A 22,503-nucleotide genomic window follows, 5' to 3' on the forward strand; every position below is an offset into this window, starting at 1 on the left:
GCAGGCTCCGGCCACCGGGACTGCCCTCCCTCGGGCGTGCTGCCAGTCTGTCCTGCGTGAGGTGGCCTCCGCAGCCGGCTGTCCTGGGAACGCAGCCTCCCATGGCCGCCAGCCTGGGGCTGGGGACTTTTGGAACAGTTGGAAGATTTACGGGAATGTGCAACTCTGCGGGAATAGAAGGAAGAACTAGAAATTACTGGAACATTCCAGGATATGCAGCACGGGAAAGCTTAGCGCCGTCAGGCTCTGAGAGTTCGGATGCCTGAGGCCAGCTCCGAGTCCCTCGTGTCTGCTAATCAAGTCTGTTTATCCTCTGCATGTGTAGCTGCAGGGGGAAGTTTCCAGATATCTTCTTGCGCCCAGGGAAGGGTGTTGTCCGCGAGCAGCCAGGGCTTGGAGAAGCTGCCCCACCCCTGTGGGCAGCACCACGAGTAGGGGTGGGGGGCAGGAGGAAGTCCTTGCTTCAATCAGATAACTAGCCAGGCTCTTCGTGACTCCTTGGTCTCGTTTCTCATCAGTTAAAACTGGTGTCTGGCAGATATGGTATGAACTTCAGGGACCACACTGGGCCCTGAGAGTACATGGGGCCTGGGGAGCCGCCTGTCAGAGCCCCTGCCTCAGGACCCTTTACCACTAGAACCCGTGCACAGGCCGCGTCCCAGATGCCAAGTCAGCAGACACGGCAGTGGACGCAGCAGCCGTGGTCTGGGGGCTGGCTGACTCCCACGGAGGGTATGGGGTGCTAACCGTACCAGCATGGAGCCAGGCTCCGTCCCCGTCCCCGCAGCTTTCCATTGCTACTTGGCCTCAGAGTTGGAGGCTCCCAGTCTCGGCCTCACAAGGCCGTCTGCCCTGCCTTCTGGTGCAGCTGGGGGATAGCAGGGCATGTGCCAGGAATCGATCCTGTGACACACCAGTGGGCGGAGGGATCACAGCCAGGCCCAGCTTGGCTTCTGTGTCTGTGTGTCTCCGGAGCAAGATGTGTTCCCAATGACCCAGGGACCCGGGCACCCTCACACCCCCGAAGAGATCGGATCTCTGCCTTTGGTCCTTTAACATCTGTCTATTAGCCACTCATGATTCACGCGAGACTTAGGGGGCCAATCCATTGCTACAAGGGAACTTTGGGACATGCCAACACCCCTTCACCACCACATGCACACACCCAGCAAGGATCACCCCAAGCCAGGTCCCCTCTGGAGGGCACAACCAGGGACTGACCGCCCAGCTCAAGGTGTCAGGAGCCCTGAGCGTCAACACCCACCTGACCAGTTACCTGCTGAGAGGAAGCGGCTGGACAGCACGGACCCTGGAGTGAGAAACTAGGACCGACATGCAAGGCCGGTGCTCACTGCGTGGTAGGGGGGCAGGAGTGTGGCTGGCCCCAGGGAACCCGGTAAGGGAGGACATCATGCAGTAGTTCTTGGTCCCTTCTATGTCACATCGTCTAAGTGGTCACACAGGGCCATGGCTGGGTGAGGGGAGGCCTGCGGCTGAGCTGCCTGCATAGGCTGCCCTGCACTGGCACAGGACAGAGCCATGGTGCTTGTGTAGGCGGTGGACGCTGGGCTCAAAGGCAGACCTACGATTGCCAAGGGGTGGGGGCACTGCGGTGCCGGTGTCTACATTCTGTGTGATGGTGCCGGCATGCCAGGAGCATCTGCTTGCAGCTCCAGCTGCCTGCTAAGGCACACTCCAGGGCAGCAGGGAGTCTGGGTGGAGCTCTGGGCTCCTGCATTCAGTCTGGCCCCAGCAGTCTTCCTGCAGCTCAGCAGGTGGCCCTCCCCTCCCTCTCTGTCCCTGCCCTCCCCTCCCTCTCTGTCCCTGCCCTCCCCTCCCTCTCTGTCCCTGCCCTCCCCTCCCTCTCCTTCCCTGCCCTCCCCCTCCCTCTCTGTCCCTGGTCCTCCCCTCCCTCTCTGTCCCTGCCCTCCCCTCCCTCTCTGTCCCTGCCCTCCCCTCCCTCTCCTTCCCTGCCCTCCCCCTCCCTCTCTGTCCCTGGTCCTCCCCTCCCTCTCTGTCCCTGCCCTCCCCTCCCTCTCTGTCCCTGCCCTTCCCTCCCTCTCCTTCCCTGCCCTCCCCCTCCCTCTCTGTCCCTGGTCCTCCCCTCCCTCTCTGTCCCTGCCCTCCCCTCCCTCTCTGTCCCTGCCCTCCCCTCCCTCTCTGTCCCTGCCCTCCCCTCCCTCTCTGTCCCTGCCCTCCCCCTCCCTCTCTGTCCCTGCCCTCCCCCTCCCTCTCCCTTGGTCCGCCTTAAAAAAGGCTCATCTGTTTCGAGCATCCGTAGTCATCCCTTTGTGCCCCCACAGTGTGACGCCGTGGTGATGGCATCCTGTCTGCGTCATGTGAGGGAGAGAAGACTGAGTGCACACTAGGCTTGCTGGGTTCTGCAGGAATGCTGTTACCAGAGCGTTTGTGCAGGGCAGGCTCCTGGTCCAGGTCGGGCAGGGGGCAGGTGGGACGAGCCAGCAGAGGGAGAGCGGACGGGCGGGTTCCCGGGTGTCCAGGGTGCTGACCACAGCCGCCCCTCTGTGTGAGGCCTTCGGCTCTGGGACCTCTGTCTGCTGCACAGCCCCAGCTGGTCCCGTTGCACACAGCAAAGCTCTGCCGGCTAAGATAAGGCTGATGTTTATGCAGAGGAAATAAACAGGAGACAGCAGGAGACCACAGGAGTGGCACTGGGGGCAGGGCTGGAGCCCTGGGAGGGCCGTGAAAATGCCCTGGTCCCTGAAACTTGCTGGAAGCTTTTAAGACTGGGTGGGAATGAGAGTGCACAGCCAGCCGAGGCTGGTGCTGGAGGGAGGAAGAGCATGGAATGGCAGGATTGGATGTGTGGGCTCAGAGAGCCCTGGAGCACGCACGCGCTGAGCGTGGTGACAGGGTTCTGAGGGGCCCCAGCAGCACGTGGGGACGGAGCAGGAAGGGGCCGCCTGGCCAAGGCTAGCCAAGCCGGAGTCCAGGAGAGGCCACGGTTTGTCGTGGTGCAGCCTTCAGGACAGCAAGAGGAGCTGTTTCCCTGAAAGGTATGCTGTGTGCGCCTGCGGCCGGTGACCCGTCCACAGCAGGTGATAGGACACCCCTACCCCCAGTTCCCAGACCCTCGTGGGTGCTGAAGGGACAGCCTGGGAGCAGCCGGAGGAACAGGGCCCATGAGGGCGGCGAGAGGCACAGAAAAAGGTGCCTGAAGGTGCATGTGGCGTTGGGCGACTAGAAGTGGCACAGTCACAGCTGCATGTCACTGGGCACCTGGACACAGCAGATGCACCTGGAGGCTCGGCCCAGCTGGAGGGCGTGGCCCTGCCCTTCCCTTCGGACCTGAAATGGCCTGGGCCTCCCTGGCTTCCAGGTGGACATTGTCAGTTGCTGTCATTGTTTGGAATTTCGGTGCGGATGGTACTGCATCAGCTAACTGTCCCAGGAAGACGCAGATCACCACCGCATCGTCTGCCCCTGTCCCTCCCCCAGTGCCCCTACTGCCCGTCCTGGCCCTGCAGTCCCCTGGGTCCTCTTGCCCAGCGGGCTTTGGTGCTGCTCTGCCAGCTGTGGTCTTTTCCGCTGGTTTACTTCTGCCTGCTCATTGCTGGCATTGGAGCTCCTGGTCTTCCTCTTTTTTAAACATTTATTTATTATTATTATTGGGAAAGCAGATTTACAGAAAGGAGAGACAGAAAGGTCTTCCATCTGCTGGTTCACTCCCCAAGTGGCCACAAAGGCCGCCGGAGCTGAGCTAATCTGAAGCCAGGAGTTTCTTCCAGGTCTTGCACACAGGTGCAGGGTCCCATGGCTTTGGGCTGTCCTCAACTGCTCTCCCAGGCCACAGGCAGGGAGCTGGATGGGAAGTGAAGCAGCTGGGTCACAAACTGGCTCCTATAAGGGATCCCAGTGCTTATCATTGAGCCATTATGCAGGGCCCTTTTTTCTTTCTTAATTTTTTTCTTAATTGACATGCAGAGAAAGAGAAGTTTCGTTCCTGGTCATCTCCCCACATGCCCACGACGGTCAGGACGAAGCAGGTAGCCAGGGCCTCAGCGTGGGTCAGCTGTTAGCCACCATCCCGCAGAGCACACATTCCCAGGAAGCTGGTGGGAAACAGAGCCAGGACTGGGACCTGGTGCTCCAGCTGAGGTGCAGATGGCACAATGAGGTCCAGCCCGGGGCCCAAGATGCTCTCCCTAACCACACCCACATGGTGATGGTGTGCTGTGTGTGCCTAGGAGTGCCCCTGGCAGACCGTGCTCCCCCATGTCGGGGGGGGGGGGCGTGACAGCAGCTGCCCGTGCTGCAGGCCGGCAACCACAAGCCCCAACACTGTCCACCTTGTCTCGTGTCCACAGGGTTTGCAGAGAGGTGGGGACACGTCTCTCTGCCGCATTCAAACTCTGTTTTGTTTCCAGCAGAGGAGGCCTCACCACATGGTGGGCACAGCCCTAGCTGGGGAGACCAGGGCAGGGCACGCGTGTGTTGTGCGCACCCTCCTGCCCTGCGCCCTGCGCCCTGCGCCCTGGCAGCCATCTCGGGGCTGCCCTGCTGTTGCTAAGCAGGGTCACCTGGCACTTGCCGGCCCTGTGATGTTTCCTTCTCCCAGAGGTGTGGGTGTTCTCTCCTTCCATCCAGGGGGGCGTGCCGGTGCGAGGGAGCCATTTCCGGAAGCTCTGAGGGGACTCGGCGCTCACCTGTGACCCCCAGGGCTCTGCTCAGGGGGAAGTGCGACTGGCCTTTTGCGGTTGGGTCTGTTCCAGGTCGGGCTGTGTTGTGCCATCATCTGCTGCTGTAGGCAGAGGCAGGGGGCACAGCTCTATCACCCCCATGGTCACAGGGGAGCCCCCCAAGGTGCCACGGGGCCAGGAAGTCCTGCAGGTTAGGGTGTATGTCCACTATCCCACTTACAAGGTTTTCTGAAGAAGAAGAAGAAGAAGATTTATTTCTTTGAAAGGCAGAGTTACAGGGAGACAGAAACCTTCTCCCCTCTGGTTCACCCCCCAGGTGGCCACAGCAGCTAGCACTGCGCCAGGTAGCAGTCAGGAGCCAGGAGCTTCCTCTGGGTCTCCCATGTGGCTGCAGGGGCCCAGGGACTTGTGCTCCCCTGCTGCTTCCCCTGGCTGTCAGTGGGGAGCAGGCCCTGGCCTTACCTGTCTCGCCATGGTGGCAGCCACTTTCCGCACAGGAGTGGGTTTTCAGGGCCTGACTGCGTGGCGGGGAGGAGCAGGGGTGCAGACAGTTGGCTCGTGTTTCCCATTCCTTGTGTCTGTGTCCGCTTGCCCTTTGCAGGCCGCACTTGGAGCCTCGTGTCAGTTCTTGGACAGAGGGGCATGACTCTCTCCACGCCCTTTCCAGGAAGCAGCTCCCAGGTTCCCTTTGGCGGCTTGCTTCCCGGATGCTGAGCCTGCTGGTTCTCGTTCTGCTTGAGGAATGAAGCTTGCTCAGCCAGTCTTCTACTCGCTGTCTTGGCTCCGTCACCCAAATTCCTTTGTCTCGGGCCTAATGTTAACATGTTCTGTTTGTGCTTTTCCTCTCCTACTCTGCGTGCGGATTCCAGTCTTCAGATGACACTCAGGCGGCCACCCCCCTGGGCTGCTGTGATGGTGGGGTGCACCTCTTGGGGACCCTGTTTCCATATCCAGACCAGAAGGGCAGGATCCCACAATTGTAGGTTTCCCTTTTGGAGCCGTTTGTACTGCTTACCGTGGCACCAGGAGTGCCCAAGAAGGCCACTGCTCCCACGTCCTCACCAATGCCACTTCCTTCTCTGTTCAATTTCTCACTTGCTTGGTCTGAGGCATGCCAGCTGCCGGGAGAGGCCGTTGACAGCGTCTTTGGTGGAGTGCAGCCTCGTCGGGAGCAGTGTGCGGTCTCTCATTCTTTATCTTTACTCTGACCTTCGCTGCCCACCTGGCAGATATTCCTGAGGGACCCTGTTGAGGGGGCAAGCTCGTGTTGCTGGCTTCCGACTGGGTGCTGTCCTGGGGGCCTGGTGATCTGTGGCGAGTGGCAGCCGTCTGTCTGTGGTTCCTGGCCTATGAGAGGGAGGCACTTAGGTACCTGCACCTTGCAGGCCAGCCCTGAGCCCTGGAGAGGCCCTTGGGCAACGTGCAGGATCTGGCACAGGCCAGCGCTCTGCGTGCGTGGTTGAGGAAATATACTGCAGTTGGTGCTGACATCTTATTTTCAGTTTTTATAAGATCTGTTTATTTATTTGAAAGCCAGAATTACATAGAAGGAGAGAGAGAGAGAGATCTTCCATCTTCTGGTTCACTCCCCAAATGACTGCAATGGCTGAGTCTAAGCTAGGCCAAAACCAGGGGCCAGGAGCTTCTTCTGGGTCTCCCGCACAGGTCAGGGGTCTGAGGACTTGGGCTGCCCTCTGCTGCCATCCTGGGCCATTGGTAGAGAGCTAGATCTGAAGTGGAGCAGCTGGACACAGACCAGTGCCTGTGTGGGATGTCGGTACTGGGGGCGGAAGCTTAACCTGCTAGCCCTGTTTTTGATTTCTTAGGAGGCGTGCTGGTTTTCTTGAGAGGCCTTTCCTTGCCGTCCTGTTTCCCATTGAGCCTTGTGTTGTGTCTTATGAAATCCCACGTGGCCATCACCTGGGTCGTCAGTTTGAGATGGCGTCCATCAACTATGGGCCGAATCCCCATGAGTGGCAGGCAACCAAAGGAGACCAGGAGAGGAGAGGCGGGAAGGGGGTCCTGGGTGGGTGGCGACTGTCATCAGGTCCTAAGTATTCATGGAAAGCATGGCACAGGGGAGGCGCCAGGGGCCACACATCCTAGCAAACGCCAGGCAATCCTGAGGCCTCGTGACTGGGCACTCAGATGAGTAGACCAGGCAGCCCTCCGAGGCTGACCACTGGGGACAGGCTATGGCGCTGTCAGAGGCTCTGGGGTCTGCCGTGCCTTCTGCAATGAGCACGCCTGGGCTTGAATCTCAGGCCTACCCCTCTGGGGCTGGCTGGCTCTGGGCAGGCTGGTCCACCCTCTGGGCTCCACTTTCCCGCTGTATTGCAAGGATTCAGTAGGCTGGTGTGTGGGCCAGGGGAGAGGGTCTCCTGGTGGAAGGGGGGCCAGAAAGTCTTCCGGTAGGAATGAGCAGCTGACCTGGAGCCCTGTCCACTCTGTGTCCATCTGTCCTCATCCTGCTCCCCAGGGCAACATGGTCACCACCCATGGGTGGAGGTGTGGGTGTGGAACCCACCAAAACACGGCATGGCCTCAGGTCCCAGGGCGCCAGACAACATGGGCAACATCTATAAGGGAGAGAGGAGAGCCTGGAAGCTTCCAGAAGGCAGAGCCGTCCTGGAGGTTGGCAGCTGTCGCCAAAGGGGTGGGTAGGCTTCTTAGTAGCAGTGAGCGCTCTCAGCTGGTGGGAACCCTTGAGGACAGGCGTCGTGTGGGCTGCACAGAGGGCTCCTCCCTGCCGTCGGCACATGTGCAAGAGGGTCCATGAGCAGACGTAGCAGGTAAGGCCACCACCTATGATGTCAGCATCTTCCATGGGCGCAGGTTCAAGTCCCAGCTGCTCCACTTCCCATCCGCTCCCTGCTTGTGGCCTGGGACAGCAATGGAGGATGACTCAAGCCCTTGGGACCCTGCACCCTCGTGGGAGACCCAAAGGAAGCTTTTGGCTCCTGACTTTGGATTGACTCAGTTCTGGCATTGTAGCCATTTGAGCAATGAATCAGTGAATGTGAGATTCTCTCTCCTGTGTGTGTCTCTTTATCGCTGTAACTCTTTCAAATAAATTAATTAATCCTAAAAACTGGAAAGAATGCACACAGGGTCACAGAGGACTGGGTGCCCGCTGGGCACTGCTGGATTGTGAGTCTGACCCTGCTGAGGCCGGCTGAGGACACTGAGGCACACCGGTTCTGGGGAGCAGGGTGGGCAGGAAGAGGTTCAGGGTGGGCCAGGACATGTCAGCCACCCTATGCTTTTGTGACTGACCCTGAAGCCCCAACCGCCCTACTGGCACACTTTCCAGGACGCCCTGTGGCCCACCCCTTCTGTTGGTCTCTGGCTGTGGGTCCTACAGGTGACCCCCAACACCTGGCCTATTTGCCGCCCCAGCCCAGGAGAGGCCCCGTCCCGTGTCACGGATGGAAGCTGCTGCTCCAGCAGGTGGGAGACGCCCTGGGGACTGCTCCTTCTCCACAGGCTTGGGGTGCCGCAGTCCCGGGGTCCCTGCTGGCCGAGAGGACCACAGTGAGCTGCGCCATGCCAGCATTAAAGGGTGAACAGCCATGGACAACAGGATCACTTGCAAGATGAACTCCCCCTCCTCTCCTGGGCAAGCCCACCCTTGCCAGGCTGAGCCAGGGTTCGTGGAAAGCTGAATGTGGCTTGGCCTGAAGGTGCTGGTGCTCCTAGGGAAGCTGCTGCTTCTGCAGGGCTCACGGCTCCCCATGTGCACTGTGGGGCACAGGCCCAGTGCCACTGCCTCTCTCTGCTCTGGACCTGAAACAGCAGCCACAGGGGAAACAGTCGCTGGGGTGCATGGACCTCTTGGGCCCCAGTTGAGTGGCCTGGAGACTTAGGGCCATTCTTTCTCATTGGCAAAATGGTCATATTGCCCTCCTAACTGGCATAAGAAATTGTGACCCTTTAAGGAAGGTGCATGCCTAAAACGGGATGGCTGAGATTTGACCCCGTGACCCCGAGTCTCCTGCTGCCCAGGGTGAGAGCAGAGGTCCAGACAGGGCTGGCCATAGCAGGTGCGTCCATGGGAGGCAGAGAAGGGAGGGGGCAGCCCAGAGCCCAGCTGTGACTGAGGCCCTGATGCCAACTCGCTGCAGCACACAGAACAGGATGTCTCACAGATGCCTGGAGCAGCAAGCTGGTGGGCTGGCAGGGCAGCAGGCTGGGCGGCGTGGGGTCAGGGTCGGGGAGGAGGCAAGCCTGAGTGGGATGAAGAGGAGCGCCTTAACAGGAAGGGGGTGTAGCAGATGGGGGCACACCTGTGCGGCCACCTCACCCACTTGTTCGCTCCTCTGGCAGATGCCAGCCTGTGGTGCCAGCCTGCCTGCCAGGGATGCCAGGACAGCCGTCAGGAGGAAGTGGGGGTGAAGGTGTTGCAAGCAGTTCTGAGAGAAGAAACATTCCAGAAAGGCCAGGCGCCAGGGGCCGGGGTGGTTTTCTGTAGGGCAGCTGAGGCAGGGGGCCAGGGTTGCATGGAGGAGGCAGCTCACCCTAGGTGCTGGGCTCTGCCAGGGAAAGGCTTACAGCTGGCCCTGCATGCTGGAGCTGGAGAACTCCTGGGGTGGTCGAGCCCTCCCGAGTTCCCTGTGAATGTGAGCCTTCCTCTTGAGAGTATCACAGACAGACAGAGCGATCTCCCCAAATGCCCACAGCAACCAGGGTTGACCAGCTGAAGCCAGGAGCCTGGGTGGCTGAGGTAGGTGGCAGGGACCCCTAGAGCCTACTTCCAGAAGCTCAGGCACTTGTGTGGCCATCACTAGCTGGGTGGACAGTGACCCCATTGCTGTAGGACTCGGGACGACCTTCATGGACACGATGGCCGACGGAGATAGAACAGGGCTGGAGCTGGGCACAGGCCTCCTGGCCACCCCAGAGACGCTGTCCTGGGGTGCTCTGAGGGGGCTGGGATGGGGGGAGTAGGGTGGCTGGCAGGTGACATGCCCGTCTCTGTTGCAGCTCACCACCTCTTCGTGGTCACAGCCTGCCAGGATGTGGACTACAGCACGCTGCTGCAAGAGTACTGCCTTGCCCCCTTCCAGCTGGACATGGAGGCTGCCGGGAGGACCGTGTGGTGCGACTGGGAAAAGACCATGCGGTGAGTCGGGGGCGGGGCCAGGGAGGCCAGGGAGAGAAGGGGAGACCACGGAGGGGCTGGGGGCACCAGAAGGGCGCTTTCCCATAGTCTAGCATGACCGCCTTGAAGCAAAGGAAACCATGAATGACACTGGGCAGTGGGCTGTCCCCAGGCTCAGGCCACCATGACGGCCAGTTGGGCCAAGCCCCTGCTTCCCTCCCAGCCCTTGGCGCTCAGTGCCACCTGCTTCCCTCTGCCTCTTGGGCCCGGGGCACCCCTCCCAACGCCTGCCCAGGTTCCTCCACCTCCTGGCCCGTGGACATAACTTGCTTGTGTGCAGTCCTGTTCGGGGTTTTGTTTCCACTTCATCCAACCAAGCTTTAGGGGTGTCCTGGGTGCATCACGGGCTGGGCACTGTCGACACTCATTGTGAGCCACTCCTCCTGGCCTGGGTCTCCTGCCCTCTGGAATCTTGTGCGTGGGTTCCTGGCAACGCTGGTATAGGACACAGCAGGTCTGCAAGTCCTGGTGCCTACCCTGCCCCTGCAGCATCAGACCTGAGAGAGCAGAGGGAGCTGGCTCTGGGTGGACACAGTGGCCACATCTTCTGTCCTCGCTGTCCTCCAGGTGGGGACTGCTCCTGTGGACCCTGGGGGCTCAGGCCTGTCTCCCCAAAGCCACCTGGCCAGCTGGCTCCCTCTATGTGCCAGCCACATGAGACCCGAGGCCGGTTCCCCTTCCTCAGCTCTGTGCAGACTCTGCTCAGCCCGCGTCCACCTGGGGACCCCATGGTTCCATAGGAGACAGGGTGGGGTGTGCAGCCCCAGGGCTCTTGCCACATGCCCTGGAGGAGCCACACTGTGCCTGCTGGCCAGGGAATCCCACTGTGCCAGTGCCTGCCGGCCCAGGGGCCTCAGTGGGAGATGCAGTGGCCTCTGTGGGGGACACCTGAGAGAACCCAGACCTGGGGCTCTCCTCGCCCACGCCTCCCCACACTCTTCTCAGGCTGACTTTGAGACTTGGAAGCCTGGCTTTCTAACAGGAATGAGTCAGGAGTTGGGGATGAGGGAGGGGGAGAGGGTATAACATCCAGAACAGCCAGTCCCTGGAGCTAAAGTTGCTTGAGCTAATTGTCCTGCTGCAGCCGGCTCGTTTGTATGCATGGGAGAGCTGGCAGGTGAGAGGCTGGGTAAGGGGTGGCTAATTAGTGTAGAGGGTTGCTGGGAGCGGGTGGGGGTTCCAGACAACAGGGAGTGGCATGGCCAGGTTCGGAATTAAAACAGGAAAGCCTCTCGTCCCTACCCCCAGCCAGGCTCATCCACCGGAGAGAGGGCCGCCCACCACCCTTGCCTTGGCCCCGTGGTGAACAAGGAGCTGGGCGTCTCTTTTCTTTAAGATCATTCAGAACCTAGGAGAAAGATCCACGCGTGCTTGCTCAGCCCTGGCCCCCACTGGTGTGCTGGGTGGGTGCCCGCTCAGCCCTGGCCCCCACCGATGTGCTGGGTGGGGTCAGATGCCTGTTCAGCGCACATGGGCAGCACTGGGCGTCTCCCCTGCCAGCTGGTTCCCGGGCCCCAGGCCGCTGGTCTGCCTCTGATGTCAGAGTGGATGTAAGAAGGACCCCTTGGGGCTGGCATCAGGGCACGGGGGATGAGCCGCTGCTTGCACAGCACCAGGTCAAGTCCTGGACACTCCCCTTCTGATCCGTCTCCCTGCTACTGGGAGGGCATTGGAGGGTGGCCCTTGTGCCCGGGGCCTGCCACCCACATGGGAGCCCTGAGGAGGCTCCTGGCTCCGGCCGGACCTAACCCAGGCCGTTGTGGCCAATCGGGGAGTGATTGGAAGACCCATCTCTCTCTCTCTCTCTCCTTCCATCTGAATAAGTATATGTGGGTGTTTGGTTTTGGTTTCTACAAAGATACACTTGTGAGGCCTGTGTCCACGAGGTCACAGCTGAGGGCCTGGACCTCCTGGCAGCTCTGGGCACCTGCTCAAGGACAGATGTCCCAGTGAGGCCTCCCCCGGCCAGGGGCTAGGCCTCAGCCGGTCGGCTGCTTCAGCGTTGCATTCTCTGGGTGCCAGTTAGCACTTGCCCTGCCAGCCAGCATGCATTACCCTGGGCAGTGACCCTGGGCTACTCGTCCTGCCAGCCACTTACCTGGTCAGTGGATTTGGCAGGTTGGCATTTGTGGAGGTGGCCAGAGTCCCTCTATAAACGCTTGGTGGGAGCCTGGGGGTGTCAGCTCCCTCGGCTCCAGAGGGATTCCTGCTCATGACGCTGGCCCCTGCTCTGCACCCTGGTGCTGAGGGTACCTGCTGTGGCCCTGCCTGGGGCTCTCTCGGCTTCCTCCTCCATTCCTGCCCTGAGTCTCCCTGGTGTATGTGAGCCTGGGTGAGCCATGCTGAGAGTGGTCAGTAGAACTGAGCTGGTCCAGAGCCCTGGGCAGCCAGCCCCAGGAGCATGGGGGTGGAGCCCTAGCCAGGCCAAAAGCACAGTGCTGGGGCACTGGCGGGCAGAGGGCAGGAGGCACGAGGTCCCTCCCCATCCTCTGAAGAGCCCTTCCCAAGGTCCCACCTGGGAGGCACCTGCCAGCCCCCAGAGACCAGGGTGGGGGCAGGGGTTGGGATGCACCGAGGGCCTGGGGCAGTGGTGGCACAGGAGTTAGGGCAGGGAGCACTAGAGGAGGAAGTCACAGGCAGGTTTGCACACCCAGAGCTGAGCTGCGCAGAAGGATCTAGAAAGACACTCCCTTAACCACAAACCAGAGGCAGCCCATGGCCGGCCCATGTGGGGAGAGCTGTGGCGGGGAACAGAGCCCATGCCAGCCGCAGGACCCTGTTGCTGCCCTCCCAAGGTGGGGCACCCCGCAGCTGGCCCATGCCACCGGCTTGCTGATGTTAACCTGCGGGGGAGCGCTGAGGGACGGAGGAGGGGGAGCCCCATTTCCCTCACCAGGAAGCTCGCAGGGGATCACTGCACAGCTTTCTGTGCCCCCCCCCGCCCCCGCCCGCTACTGCTGTGGGATGTGAGGAGCAGACAGCCCAGGGCCCTGGCACAGCACCCACGGGGACCACGAGGTGCCGAGCTCTCCTGCTGCTCGGTTTGGGGTGGAACCGAGCCCATGTGTCAGAGGGTCAGCAAGGCTTGACACAGACCAGAGCCAGGATGAGCCGGGACGGCAGGAGGAATGTGTCCTGGGGAAGGGCTCGCTGCGGCCCCCGCTGCTGCAGACAGGAAGTGGCTGTCCCGGGAGGCACGCCAGGCCAGCCTGCCCCGGGCTTCCAGGGCCTTGGCCCCTCCTGCAGCTGTGTAAGTGACAGGGACAAGAAGGTCACAGGCAGAGGGAAGGTGGGAACCCTCTCCCCACGCTGTGTGCAACCTCATGCACGTGGCACATCGTACGTGGTGGGCAGCAGGGGCAGTGGTTCCAAATCTGCCGCTTTCTTTCTTTTTTTGTGATTTATTTATTAGAAAGGCAGAATGACACATAACAACAGATTCTCCATCCACTGGTTCACTCCCCAGACGGCCTCACGGGCTGGGGCTGAGCCACACCCAAGCCGCGAGCCAGGAGCTCCATCCCTGCCTCCCCTGCAGGTGGCAGGGGCCCCAGCCGTCCGGCCGGCCTCTGCTGCTTTGCCAGGATGGGAAGCAGAGCAGTGGGATTCAGACCAGCGCCCCGTGGGACGTCAGCAGAAGGCAGAGGTTCACCCAGTGCACATCAGCAGCCCCAGTCATCCTGCCTTTTATAAAATTAGTTTCTTTGCTTTAAAAGAATGAATAGTGCGGGCACAGTCAGAGTTCCTGCAGACAGGCTTCCTTAGGGCTCTGTGTCCCATCACCGTTTGGAAGCGCCTGATTCATCCTGGTGCCAGCACGCTACAGAGCTGCTGCTCCCGGATCCAGGGGTCGGGCTGTTGCACTGTTACGCTGGCAAGTGCCGAGGGGTTGCTTCTCCAGTTTGCCCACCTGGGGCTCCTAACATGCCCGAGCTAGTCCTCTCCAGTTACATCTGGTTTGGTTTTTGCCAAGTGCAAATTCTTCCACCAGTGACCTCTCCAGTTTGTCCTTCAAGTCACGTCTTTCTTTTAAGGCTTTATTTATTTTTTTTTTTTTAGAGCACTTTCAGATTCTTGGCAAAATGGAGAGGAAGTCACAGAGACTTCCGATGTACCCACTAAAGGCTTTCAGAATCTTTTGTTATGAATTCCTGAGGAATCTGCATGTTACTGTCACCGTGATCTATTTCACTGTGTTGGTTTCAGTGGTGTCTGCCTCCTGTGGTTTAGGGGATGGGTCACAGACAGGCGCGTGCTCCGGCTGCCCCCGGAGGCGAAGAGGACTCGGGCTGTGGTCCTCACAGTCTCACGAGCTCGGTGTGGCCACAGCATCGTGCTCCATTTCTGCTTTGTTGTTCTCAGTTTGGAAATAATATTCATCTTGTTAACCCAGTGGGTTGTTACGTTAAGACGTAAATTGAAATGTATTCCCTTCCTACCTCTGTTCTCCAAACCTGATTTGTTAGCTGATGTTTCCTGTACGTGCTCTTGGTCCAGCGTAGCTTCAGACTAACACTGTGTGCGTCAGAGTCCACTTCCATTCATTTTTACTTAGCCATTTAAACTTCCATAATTTTTTAGAATTTTCTGTGGAAAGGCCTTTGATGGCGCCTCCCTTTCATCATATTTTGCGTTGTGTTTTGTTTTGCCTGATATATTTCCTGCCTATTTTAACAGAAGAACCTAAGAACCATTTTTGCCAAACTCCAGACCGAGTCCCTGGGTGCTGGCTGGGGTCACCGAGCACCCCGCCCGTCCAAGCTCGGAGGGAATCCCACGTGTTGGTTCTCACCTGGCTCTCTGCTTTTGTGCTTCACAATTTATGTATGTATTTATTTATCTTGCAAGTCAGAGTTACAAAGAGAGAGCGAGCCTCTACCCACTGGTTGGCTATACAACAGCCACTGCTGGGTGGCTGGCTCTACCCAGATGTTAACCCACTGTGTAACAAACAGCCAATGCTAAGGGCCCGGCGTGGCAGCCTAGCCACTAAAGTCTTCACCTTGCGCTCACTGGGATCCCATATGGGCACTGGTTCTAATCCTGGAGGCCCTGCTTCCCATCCAGCTCCCTGCCTGTGGTCTGGGAAAGCAGTCGAGGACAGTCCAAAGCCTTGGGACCCTGAATCTGCGTGTGAGATCTGGAGGAGGCTCCTGGCTCCTGGCTTTGGATCAGATCGGCTCCAACTGTTGCGTTCACTTGGGGAGTGAATCATCGGAACAAAAGATCTTCCTCTCTGTTTCTCCTCCTCTCTGTGTATCTGCCTTTCCAATAAAAATAAATAAAGTCTTAAAACAAACAGCCACTGCTAAGCCAGGCTGAAGGCAGGATCCAGGAGCCACTTCTGGGTCTCCCACATTGGTGCAGGGCCCAAGCAACTGGACCATCCTTCACTAATTTTCCTAGTCCAATTAGCAGGGATCTGGATCTGAAGCAGAGGAGCCAGGACTTGAACACGCACCTGTAGGGGAGGCTGGTGACAGGCAGCTCCAGTAGCTGGCCTGATTTTATTTGGGTCATTACCTTATCTGCCTACATTATCTTTCAGTAATGGCTAGCAAGTCATGAAGGACTAATGGAGCTTGGAGTGGGACCCTCCCTCGGGCACACAGCCTGTCAGCCTGGTGCCTACCTGACCCCGTGGGCTCCGCCCCCCAGGACTGCCTTGGCGCTTTGGTTCCCTGGGCGTGTCCTGGCTGCGCGGTGGGGCCGTGTCCTGGCTGCGCGGTGGGGCCGTTTGTACAGGCTGGGGGACCGCGAGGGGACGGCTCCCTGCAAGCGACCGGAGAGGTCTCATGGGTGTAGCTGGGGCATTTCCTGTCTCCCTCCCTTTCTCCTGTTTGCACGTCACCTGGGATGAGCAGATTCGAATCCTCCCGAGGTCTCGAGGAGCTACGGTGTGCGGTCATCTTTACACACACCGTGTGTGTTCAGGCTCTTTGTGCTTTACCAGTCCTGCCGCATTCACCAGAGGGGCGTGACGCGCCCACTTGCCGGGATGGGACGTGGCCCCGGTTGGAGCCTTCAGCCCTAACACGCATCGTATAGCAGTGTCTTTTTCTGATATCTTGCTGTAACTTCTGTCATCACTTTTCCTGGTCTTTTCCTCTCACTTCTTTCCTGTGATACAATTTAGAAGCCTGTCCCATCAGATTTCCTCTCACCGTTCAAAACCACAGTCAAGGTATCTTCTTCATCCTGGGGAGGGTTGTCAGGGCTGCTGTCTTTTTACTGTGTTTGAAAGAGTGAGAGGGAGAGTCATCCGTCTGCTGATTGACCCCTCACATGCCCACACGGCCAGGCTGGGCCAGGTTGCCCACGTGGGCATCAGGGACCCAGCACCTGAGCCTTCGTCCCTTGCTACCTCCCAGGAGCACTGGCTATCCACGCAGGTGTCTCAGCTGGTGGCTTACCCGTGTGCCCAGTGTCCACCTCTGCTTTTGCCGGTTTTTTAATGAAGATTTGCTTTGGAACATACACTGGGAAATGCAGTTCAGTGTGTCTGCGTTCTGTTGAGTCCCACCTCAGCAGCAGTGCGTCTTCGTTGCTGTCTTGCTCAGCCTCTTGTCTTGATGTGCACTGGAGCAGGAAGGCGCGGGCCCTTCGCTCCTGTTCGCCTGCTTCACCTGCCAAGCCGGTGTCTGCATCTGGGGTTTCCATCTTGCAGTGCCCAGATTCAGCGAGCCACCGTGTGCAGCCCCCGGCCATTCCTTGCGCCTGCTTATCCCTTGGCCTGGCCTCTGCTTAAGATAACTGTTTGCCTCAAATGAACGTGGGAATCCCAGCGTTTTGACTCCTAGCGGCTCACTGGTAACTGCTTGGGTCTCCTGTCTCTGTTCTGGTGCTCTCTCTTGCAAACAGCTTCTTGCTGCAGGATACTTTTTTATCTCAAGAATGACAAGACTTTTAACGAGAAATTACATCACATTTGTTCCCTTTTTTATCTTCAGGTACTCCATCTTTTGCCTTCTTTGTAAAGAATATGTATTTATTTATCTGAAAGGCAGTTACAGAGCAAGAAGACCCCCCCCTGCTGGGTCACTCCTCTAACGCTGCAGTAGCCGAGACTGGGCCAAGCCACGGGCAGAAACCGGAAACTCCATGTGATCCCGCCACGTTGCTGGCTGGAACCCGCGTGCTTGAGCCCTCCTGTGCTGCCTTCCCAGGCCGTTAGTGAGAAGCAGGATGGGAAGTGGAGCAGCTGGGACTCGAACCAGAGCATCCCAGGTGGTGGCTTAACCTGTGCTGCCACAAAGCCAGCCCCTTCTTGATTTTTCTTTTTGTGCTTCTTTACTGCTCGTTGTTGAAATATAGTGCCTTTTCCTTTGTTAAATGAGGTTGAAATATTGGCAGATGGCTTTTCTCTCAACCAGCTACAAAATGTGCAACAACATGTTCTTATTTCTGTGTTTGTCCAGGGTGTGGGGACAGACTGGCCTCCCCTGAAAGAACCGAGTCTCTGGGTGTGCGCCTCTCCCTCCCGCTTCCCTCCCGCTTCCCTCCCCTCTCCCCTTCCTCCCTCCCTCTTCCCTTCCCCCTCCCTCTTCCCTTCCCCCTCCCCTCCCCTCCCCCCTCCCCCTCCCTCCCCCCCTCCTCTCCCCTCCCCTTCCCCTCCCCTCCCCCCTCCCCTCTCCCTGTTGATGGCGGCTGGCTCTGAACCGCGCTTATTCCTCTCTGCCTGCGTTTGGTTCCCCTTGCGTCGCGCCTACTCACTCCTGCTTGCTTCTAAAGGCAGCCCTGTTTATTGGAGACAGAGAGCTCTTCTCGGGTTCTCTCCTCAGATGTCTGCAGTCCAGCTGCTGCATCTGGATCTTGCACACGGGTGGTGGGAGCCCAGCTACTTGGGCTGTGGCCACGGCCTCCTGGGGACTGCGTGGGCTGTGTGTGCCGGGAGCCACAGCACTCCAGCACAGGGCCCGCGCTTGCATCTTCCGGTTTGGTCCCTGAGCTAACTGCCGCCCCCATCTGCATACTTTCCTCAGCAATCACGCTGGCTCCGATGTGCTGCTAATTCAAGCCTGTCTTTCTGTTTCTTAACATCATCAGGTCGTTATTTACAGTAGATCCTAGAAATAAAGTGTGACTAACACAATCAGAGAATTCACCATCCTCCCGGGAGCTTGCCTTTGCAGGCAAGTGACAGCTTGGCAGGATGACAAGGCCGTGGGGAACAGGCTTGGTCCTGGAGCTCCCGCGGCCTCCGGTCTCCATGTATGGGCGGTGTGTGGGCGGAGGCAGAAGTGATTCTGATGGACAGGCAGGTGTTTTTGAAATGCGCACCTGCTTGCAAGGCGCCTCTCACCCAAGCTTCTGATGAGAACTTGGGAATTGGGTTAGTGCGTGCCGGGGTTACCCCTCCAATCTTCCAGGGGCCAGGATGTTTTAGTGTCGCCATCAGCTAAGGAGTCTGCACCCCAGCCTCCTTCCCCGGGCGCCTGGGTCCCCTGCGGCAATTCTGTCCCCTCACTCAATCCTGTCAGACCGCCCCTCTGGCCGCATGCCCTGTGTGCACACATCTTTCCAGATAGCCTGTTCTATTCTCTGCTGTGAAACATTGTTTTAAAGCTTTACTTTTTTGGATAGGCAGAAGGAGAGAGAGAAATTTCATCCACTGGTTCACTCTCCAAATGACCGCAGCAGCAGCAGGGCCAAGGCCGGGCTGAGCCAGGAACCAGGAGCCGCACCCACCCACGTCTCCTCCATCCTGGGCGGCTGGGTGCCCTGAACTAGGACCGCAGGAAGCTGTGTCAGAACCAGAGCACCCAGCTGCCCACCTCCCCCAGGTGGGGGCCAGGGTGCTGGCCCCGGGACAAACTCCTGCAGCTCTTCCTCCAGGCAGTTCCTGGTTAGGAGACTACAGAGGGAGTAGGGTGATCAGGTCGTCCCCACACCTGAGGGGCCAGCGAGGGTGGGCAGGAGGAGCCGGACTTGGCTTCCCTATGGACACTGCTGAGCCAAGGACCCCACGGGGAAGGGGCAGGAGGGCACAGCCATGCTCCTGGAGGGGCTGTGCACACGATGCCCCTCCACCCCCAAGGCTGGCCACTGAGTGGGGACCACGAATGATTTCCTCACCTGCCATGGCTGACTCAACCCCTACAGAGAAGTAGGGGCCCCCTACTCCATCCCCTCATTGCCATCCACGCCTGGAGATCAGATTGGCCTGAGGCTCCAAGTCCCAGGCTGCTCCATGTCCCAGGCTGCTCCGTGTCCCAGGCTGATCCGTATCCCAGGCTGCTCCATGTGCCAGGCTGCTCCATGTCCCAGGCTGCTCCATGCCGCCAGGCTGCTCCATGTCCCAGGCTGTTCCATGTCCTAGGCTGCTCCATGTCCTGGCTGCTCCATGTCGCAGGCGCTCTGTGTCCCGGGCTGACTCTGAGTGACAGCTTGCTTTCAGTTGTTCTCCTCTGAGGGTACTGGTGCCACCCAGCATGCTCAGGCCCCTTCAGAGACCAATGGACGTGCTCACAAGAAGCCAGGGACGGGAGCAGCCACCCCCTGCCCCCCAGGACGCCTACTAGAGAAGGGTGCTGCAGAGTCTGGGCACCAAGGGCCTGTGGCCATGGGGTGCTGGCTATGAAGGACCCTGGAATCATGGGTGCTGGCTCCACAATGGGCACAGCTTGGGGCACTGGCCACGGAGGACCCAGGGTCATGGATGCTATGTCTGCAGTGGGCACAGCTCGATGGCCAGCCCCTGCATGCCCGCCCAGGCCCAGGCACTAACACAGCATGGTCTAACCTTGCTGTGGATGCCTGCTGAATGTTAAGCCTGCCCCTCCCCACAGCCCTGGGCCTGTTCTCAGAGGTGGCACTGTGCCCACTTGCCCCACGGGGAGCCTGGCTTGGCAGATCTCTGCCTGCTCTGTGCCAGGGCTGCCTACATGTGGAGCCAGGGATGGATTTAGAAGCCTCCCACTTCCTGCCAGCCTGGAGCTGCCAGAGCCGGGGGTGTGGAAGAGGAGAGGGGACCAGGTCTGGGGGGGCAGAGGGACGCATATCCCCACCCCCAACGGGGCTGCCCAGGAACAGGTGTGCTAGCAGCCTGCATGGAGGATGGCTGGTACCACCCTCAGTCCCTCAGGATGAGAGCACCTGTGCGTGTCTGGCTGCTGGCAGGTGCCCCATGGGACCTTTCCTGTGCCAAGCACGGGACTGCCTCTGCCAGCACAGAGCCATGAGCTTGCTCCAGCCCCCCGCAGTGTTCCCACTGGGCCTGCCCTCACACAGCCTTGCAAAGCCGGGCCCTCTCCGTGTGTCTTCCTGCAGCTCCCAAGAGCCCACTGGTGCTCTGTATGGTCCTGAACCAGGGAGGGGGCTCTGCCCTGCTTGCTGGCACACGGTCCTTCTTCCCCACCCCCACTGCAGCCCCAGCCAGGGAGCTGCCACTGGCACGAGATCCAGGTGTGCACAGCTGGCACAGCTCCCGGCCCCTAATGGCGGGCTGCAGTGAATTCTGACACCTCGTCACGCAGTCGCCCTCGCCCTTCAAGGAGCCAGGCTCCAGTCTGTATGTACACATGGCTGTGTGCGCTTTCGCACCCCTGGGATTTGGGCTGAGGCCCAGCGCAGATGAGCTGGCCCTGGCACGCATGCTCCATGCCCAGTGCTACCAGGCCAGGCGGCTGCAGGGCTCTGGTAAACAGAGCACAAAGGCCCAAGAGTGGCTAGCCCCAAATGCTATTCAGGGGTCCTGCCTGCCTGACTGTGGCATCTTTGGTGGGAATGGAAACCATGGCAGAAGGCAGACTTGCCCCTCCATGGCTGCACCCTACTGTCCACCCTGCCCCCTCCACCCTGCCCCTGCACCCTGCTCTTCCACCCTGCCCCCTCCACCCCGCCCCCTCCACCCTGCCCCTCCACGGCTGCACCCTGCCCCCTCCACCCCTGCACTCTGCCCCCTTCACCCTGCACCCTCCACCCCTGCACCCTGCCGTCCACCCTGCCCTCTCTACCCTGCCCCCTCCACGGTCACACCCTGCCCCTTCCCAAGGTAATGAGCAGACCTCTGGCCTACACCCTGACAGCTGGGTTTTTTTAGTCACCTGAAGAAAAGAGCCTCTTCACGGTCAACAAGGTTGTACTTTTGTGTGTGTGTAAGATTCATGTATGAATTGGAGGGGCAGTTAGAGATCTTCCATCTGCTGGCCTACGTGGGCTTGGAGTCTGTAAGTGTCCCTGTGTGTGACACATCACAGGCCTGTGGCCAGGGGCCTGGTCCAAGGTTAATGACTCATCCTCTTACTCCATCTTATAACTGTGCCACCGGGCCCTACGCAGTAACATAGCAGCTAAAGTCCTCACCTTGAATGTGCCATGATCCCATATGAGACCTGGTTCTAATCCCTGGGGCCTCGCTTCCCATCCAGCTCCCTGCTTGTGGCCTGGAAAAGCCACAAGTCAAAGATGGCACAAAGCCTTGGAATCCTGCACCCATGTGGGAGACTCAGAAGCTGCTCTGGGCTCCTGGCTTCAGATTGGCTCTGCTCTGGCTGTTGCAGCCACTTGGGGAGTGAATCAATGGACAGAAGATCTTCCTCTCTGTCTCTCCTCCTCTCTATATATCTGACTTTGCAATAAAAGTAAATAAATCTTTAAAAAAAAAAAAAAAACAAAAGCTGCCAGAGGGACTGGCATGATGGCTCAGTTGGCTAATCCTCCATGTGAAAGTCCCAGCATCCCATACAGTCGCCAGTTCAAGTCCCAGCGGCTCTGCTTCCCGTCCAGCTCCCTGCTTGTGGCCTGGGAGGGCAGCAGAGGACGGTCCTAAGCCCTGGGACCTAGGAGACGCCCCTGGCTGCTGGCTTCAGATCGGCTCAGATTTAGCCATTGTGGCCATTTGGTGAATGAACCATCGGGTGGAAGATCTTTCTTTCTGTTTCATTATAAACCCGACTTTCCAATAAAAATAAAGCATAAAAAGCTGCCAGCAGCGCTTGTGCCTGGTGCCTTCTGTCAAAGTGATTCTCCAAGAGCATTTCTGCCTCGCCTGGCAGGTTTTCCACTTTCAAGCAATATTTAAAAGCTCCCCAGCGCGTCCCCATTCAAGGGTCTCCCAGTTCTAGTTGGTTTCTAGATTCAATTGTCTAGAAATGGATCTAATAATTTTTTCTTTAAACATAAGCTATTGAATCTGTGGGTCGATTCTGTTCTTTTCTGTATTAGGATGTACTGATTTTTAGTAATTAGCCGTGGATTTCAAAGTTACTTGCTTTATTTTGTTCTTTACAAACAGTGTAAATTAGCATGCTTATTTTCATTTCTTTCTATCCGACAGCAAGATCATTTACAGCTGCGAGTTTTGTCGGAGTCCAGTTTTGGTCCTATCCCATTAACTTTTACTGTTGTCAATATTATTTTTGTGTTAGCCTGTAATTGAGTGTTTACGTTTGATTTTGAGGGAGAGAGAGAGCTGTCGGATTCATTCACCAGAGCCCCCCCAGAGCCTAGGGCTGGGCCAGGACAAAGCCAGGACCGGTCTGGGAGGTGACGCAGGGCTCCCACGGCTCCCACACTCGGGGGCCCAGCTGCCTGAGGGTCTGCACTGGAGGCAGCTGGAGGGGGCCCTGGACCTCGAGATGGGCTCAGGCACCCCCATGTGGGGCACAGGCATGCCAACCTGCCAACCGCCAGACGGACTCCCCACCCTTAACTGAGATTTTTAAATTCTTGTGTGACTCT

General features: G+C 58.8%; 1 protein-coding gene across 1 annotated transcript in view; it reads left to right on the plus strand.

Moving 5' to 3' along the window:
- The window catches only part of RAMP1 (receptor activity modifying protein 1), a 29,821-nt gene that overhangs the window by 1,898 nt on the left and 5,420 nt on the right, over window positions 1–22,503 (plus strand). Inside the window, exon 2 of the mRNA XM_040972355.1 lies at window positions 9,645–9,783. Within this exon, the coding sequence (XP_040828289.1) occupies window positions 9,645–9,783 (139 nt within the window). The remainder of the gene's footprint in view (window positions 1–9,644; window positions 9,784–22,503) is intronic.

The sequence above is a fragment of the Ochotona curzoniae genome, unplaced genomic scaffold (assembly GCF_017591425.1).
Source record: "Ochotona curzoniae isolate NIBS_2020 unplaced genomic scaffold, NIBS_Ocur_1.0 contig_2294, whole genome shotgun sequence".
In the NCBI taxonomy this organism is placed as follows: domain Eukaryota; kingdom Metazoa; phylum Chordata; class Mammalia; order Lagomorpha; family Ochotonidae; genus Ochotona; species Ochotona curzoniae.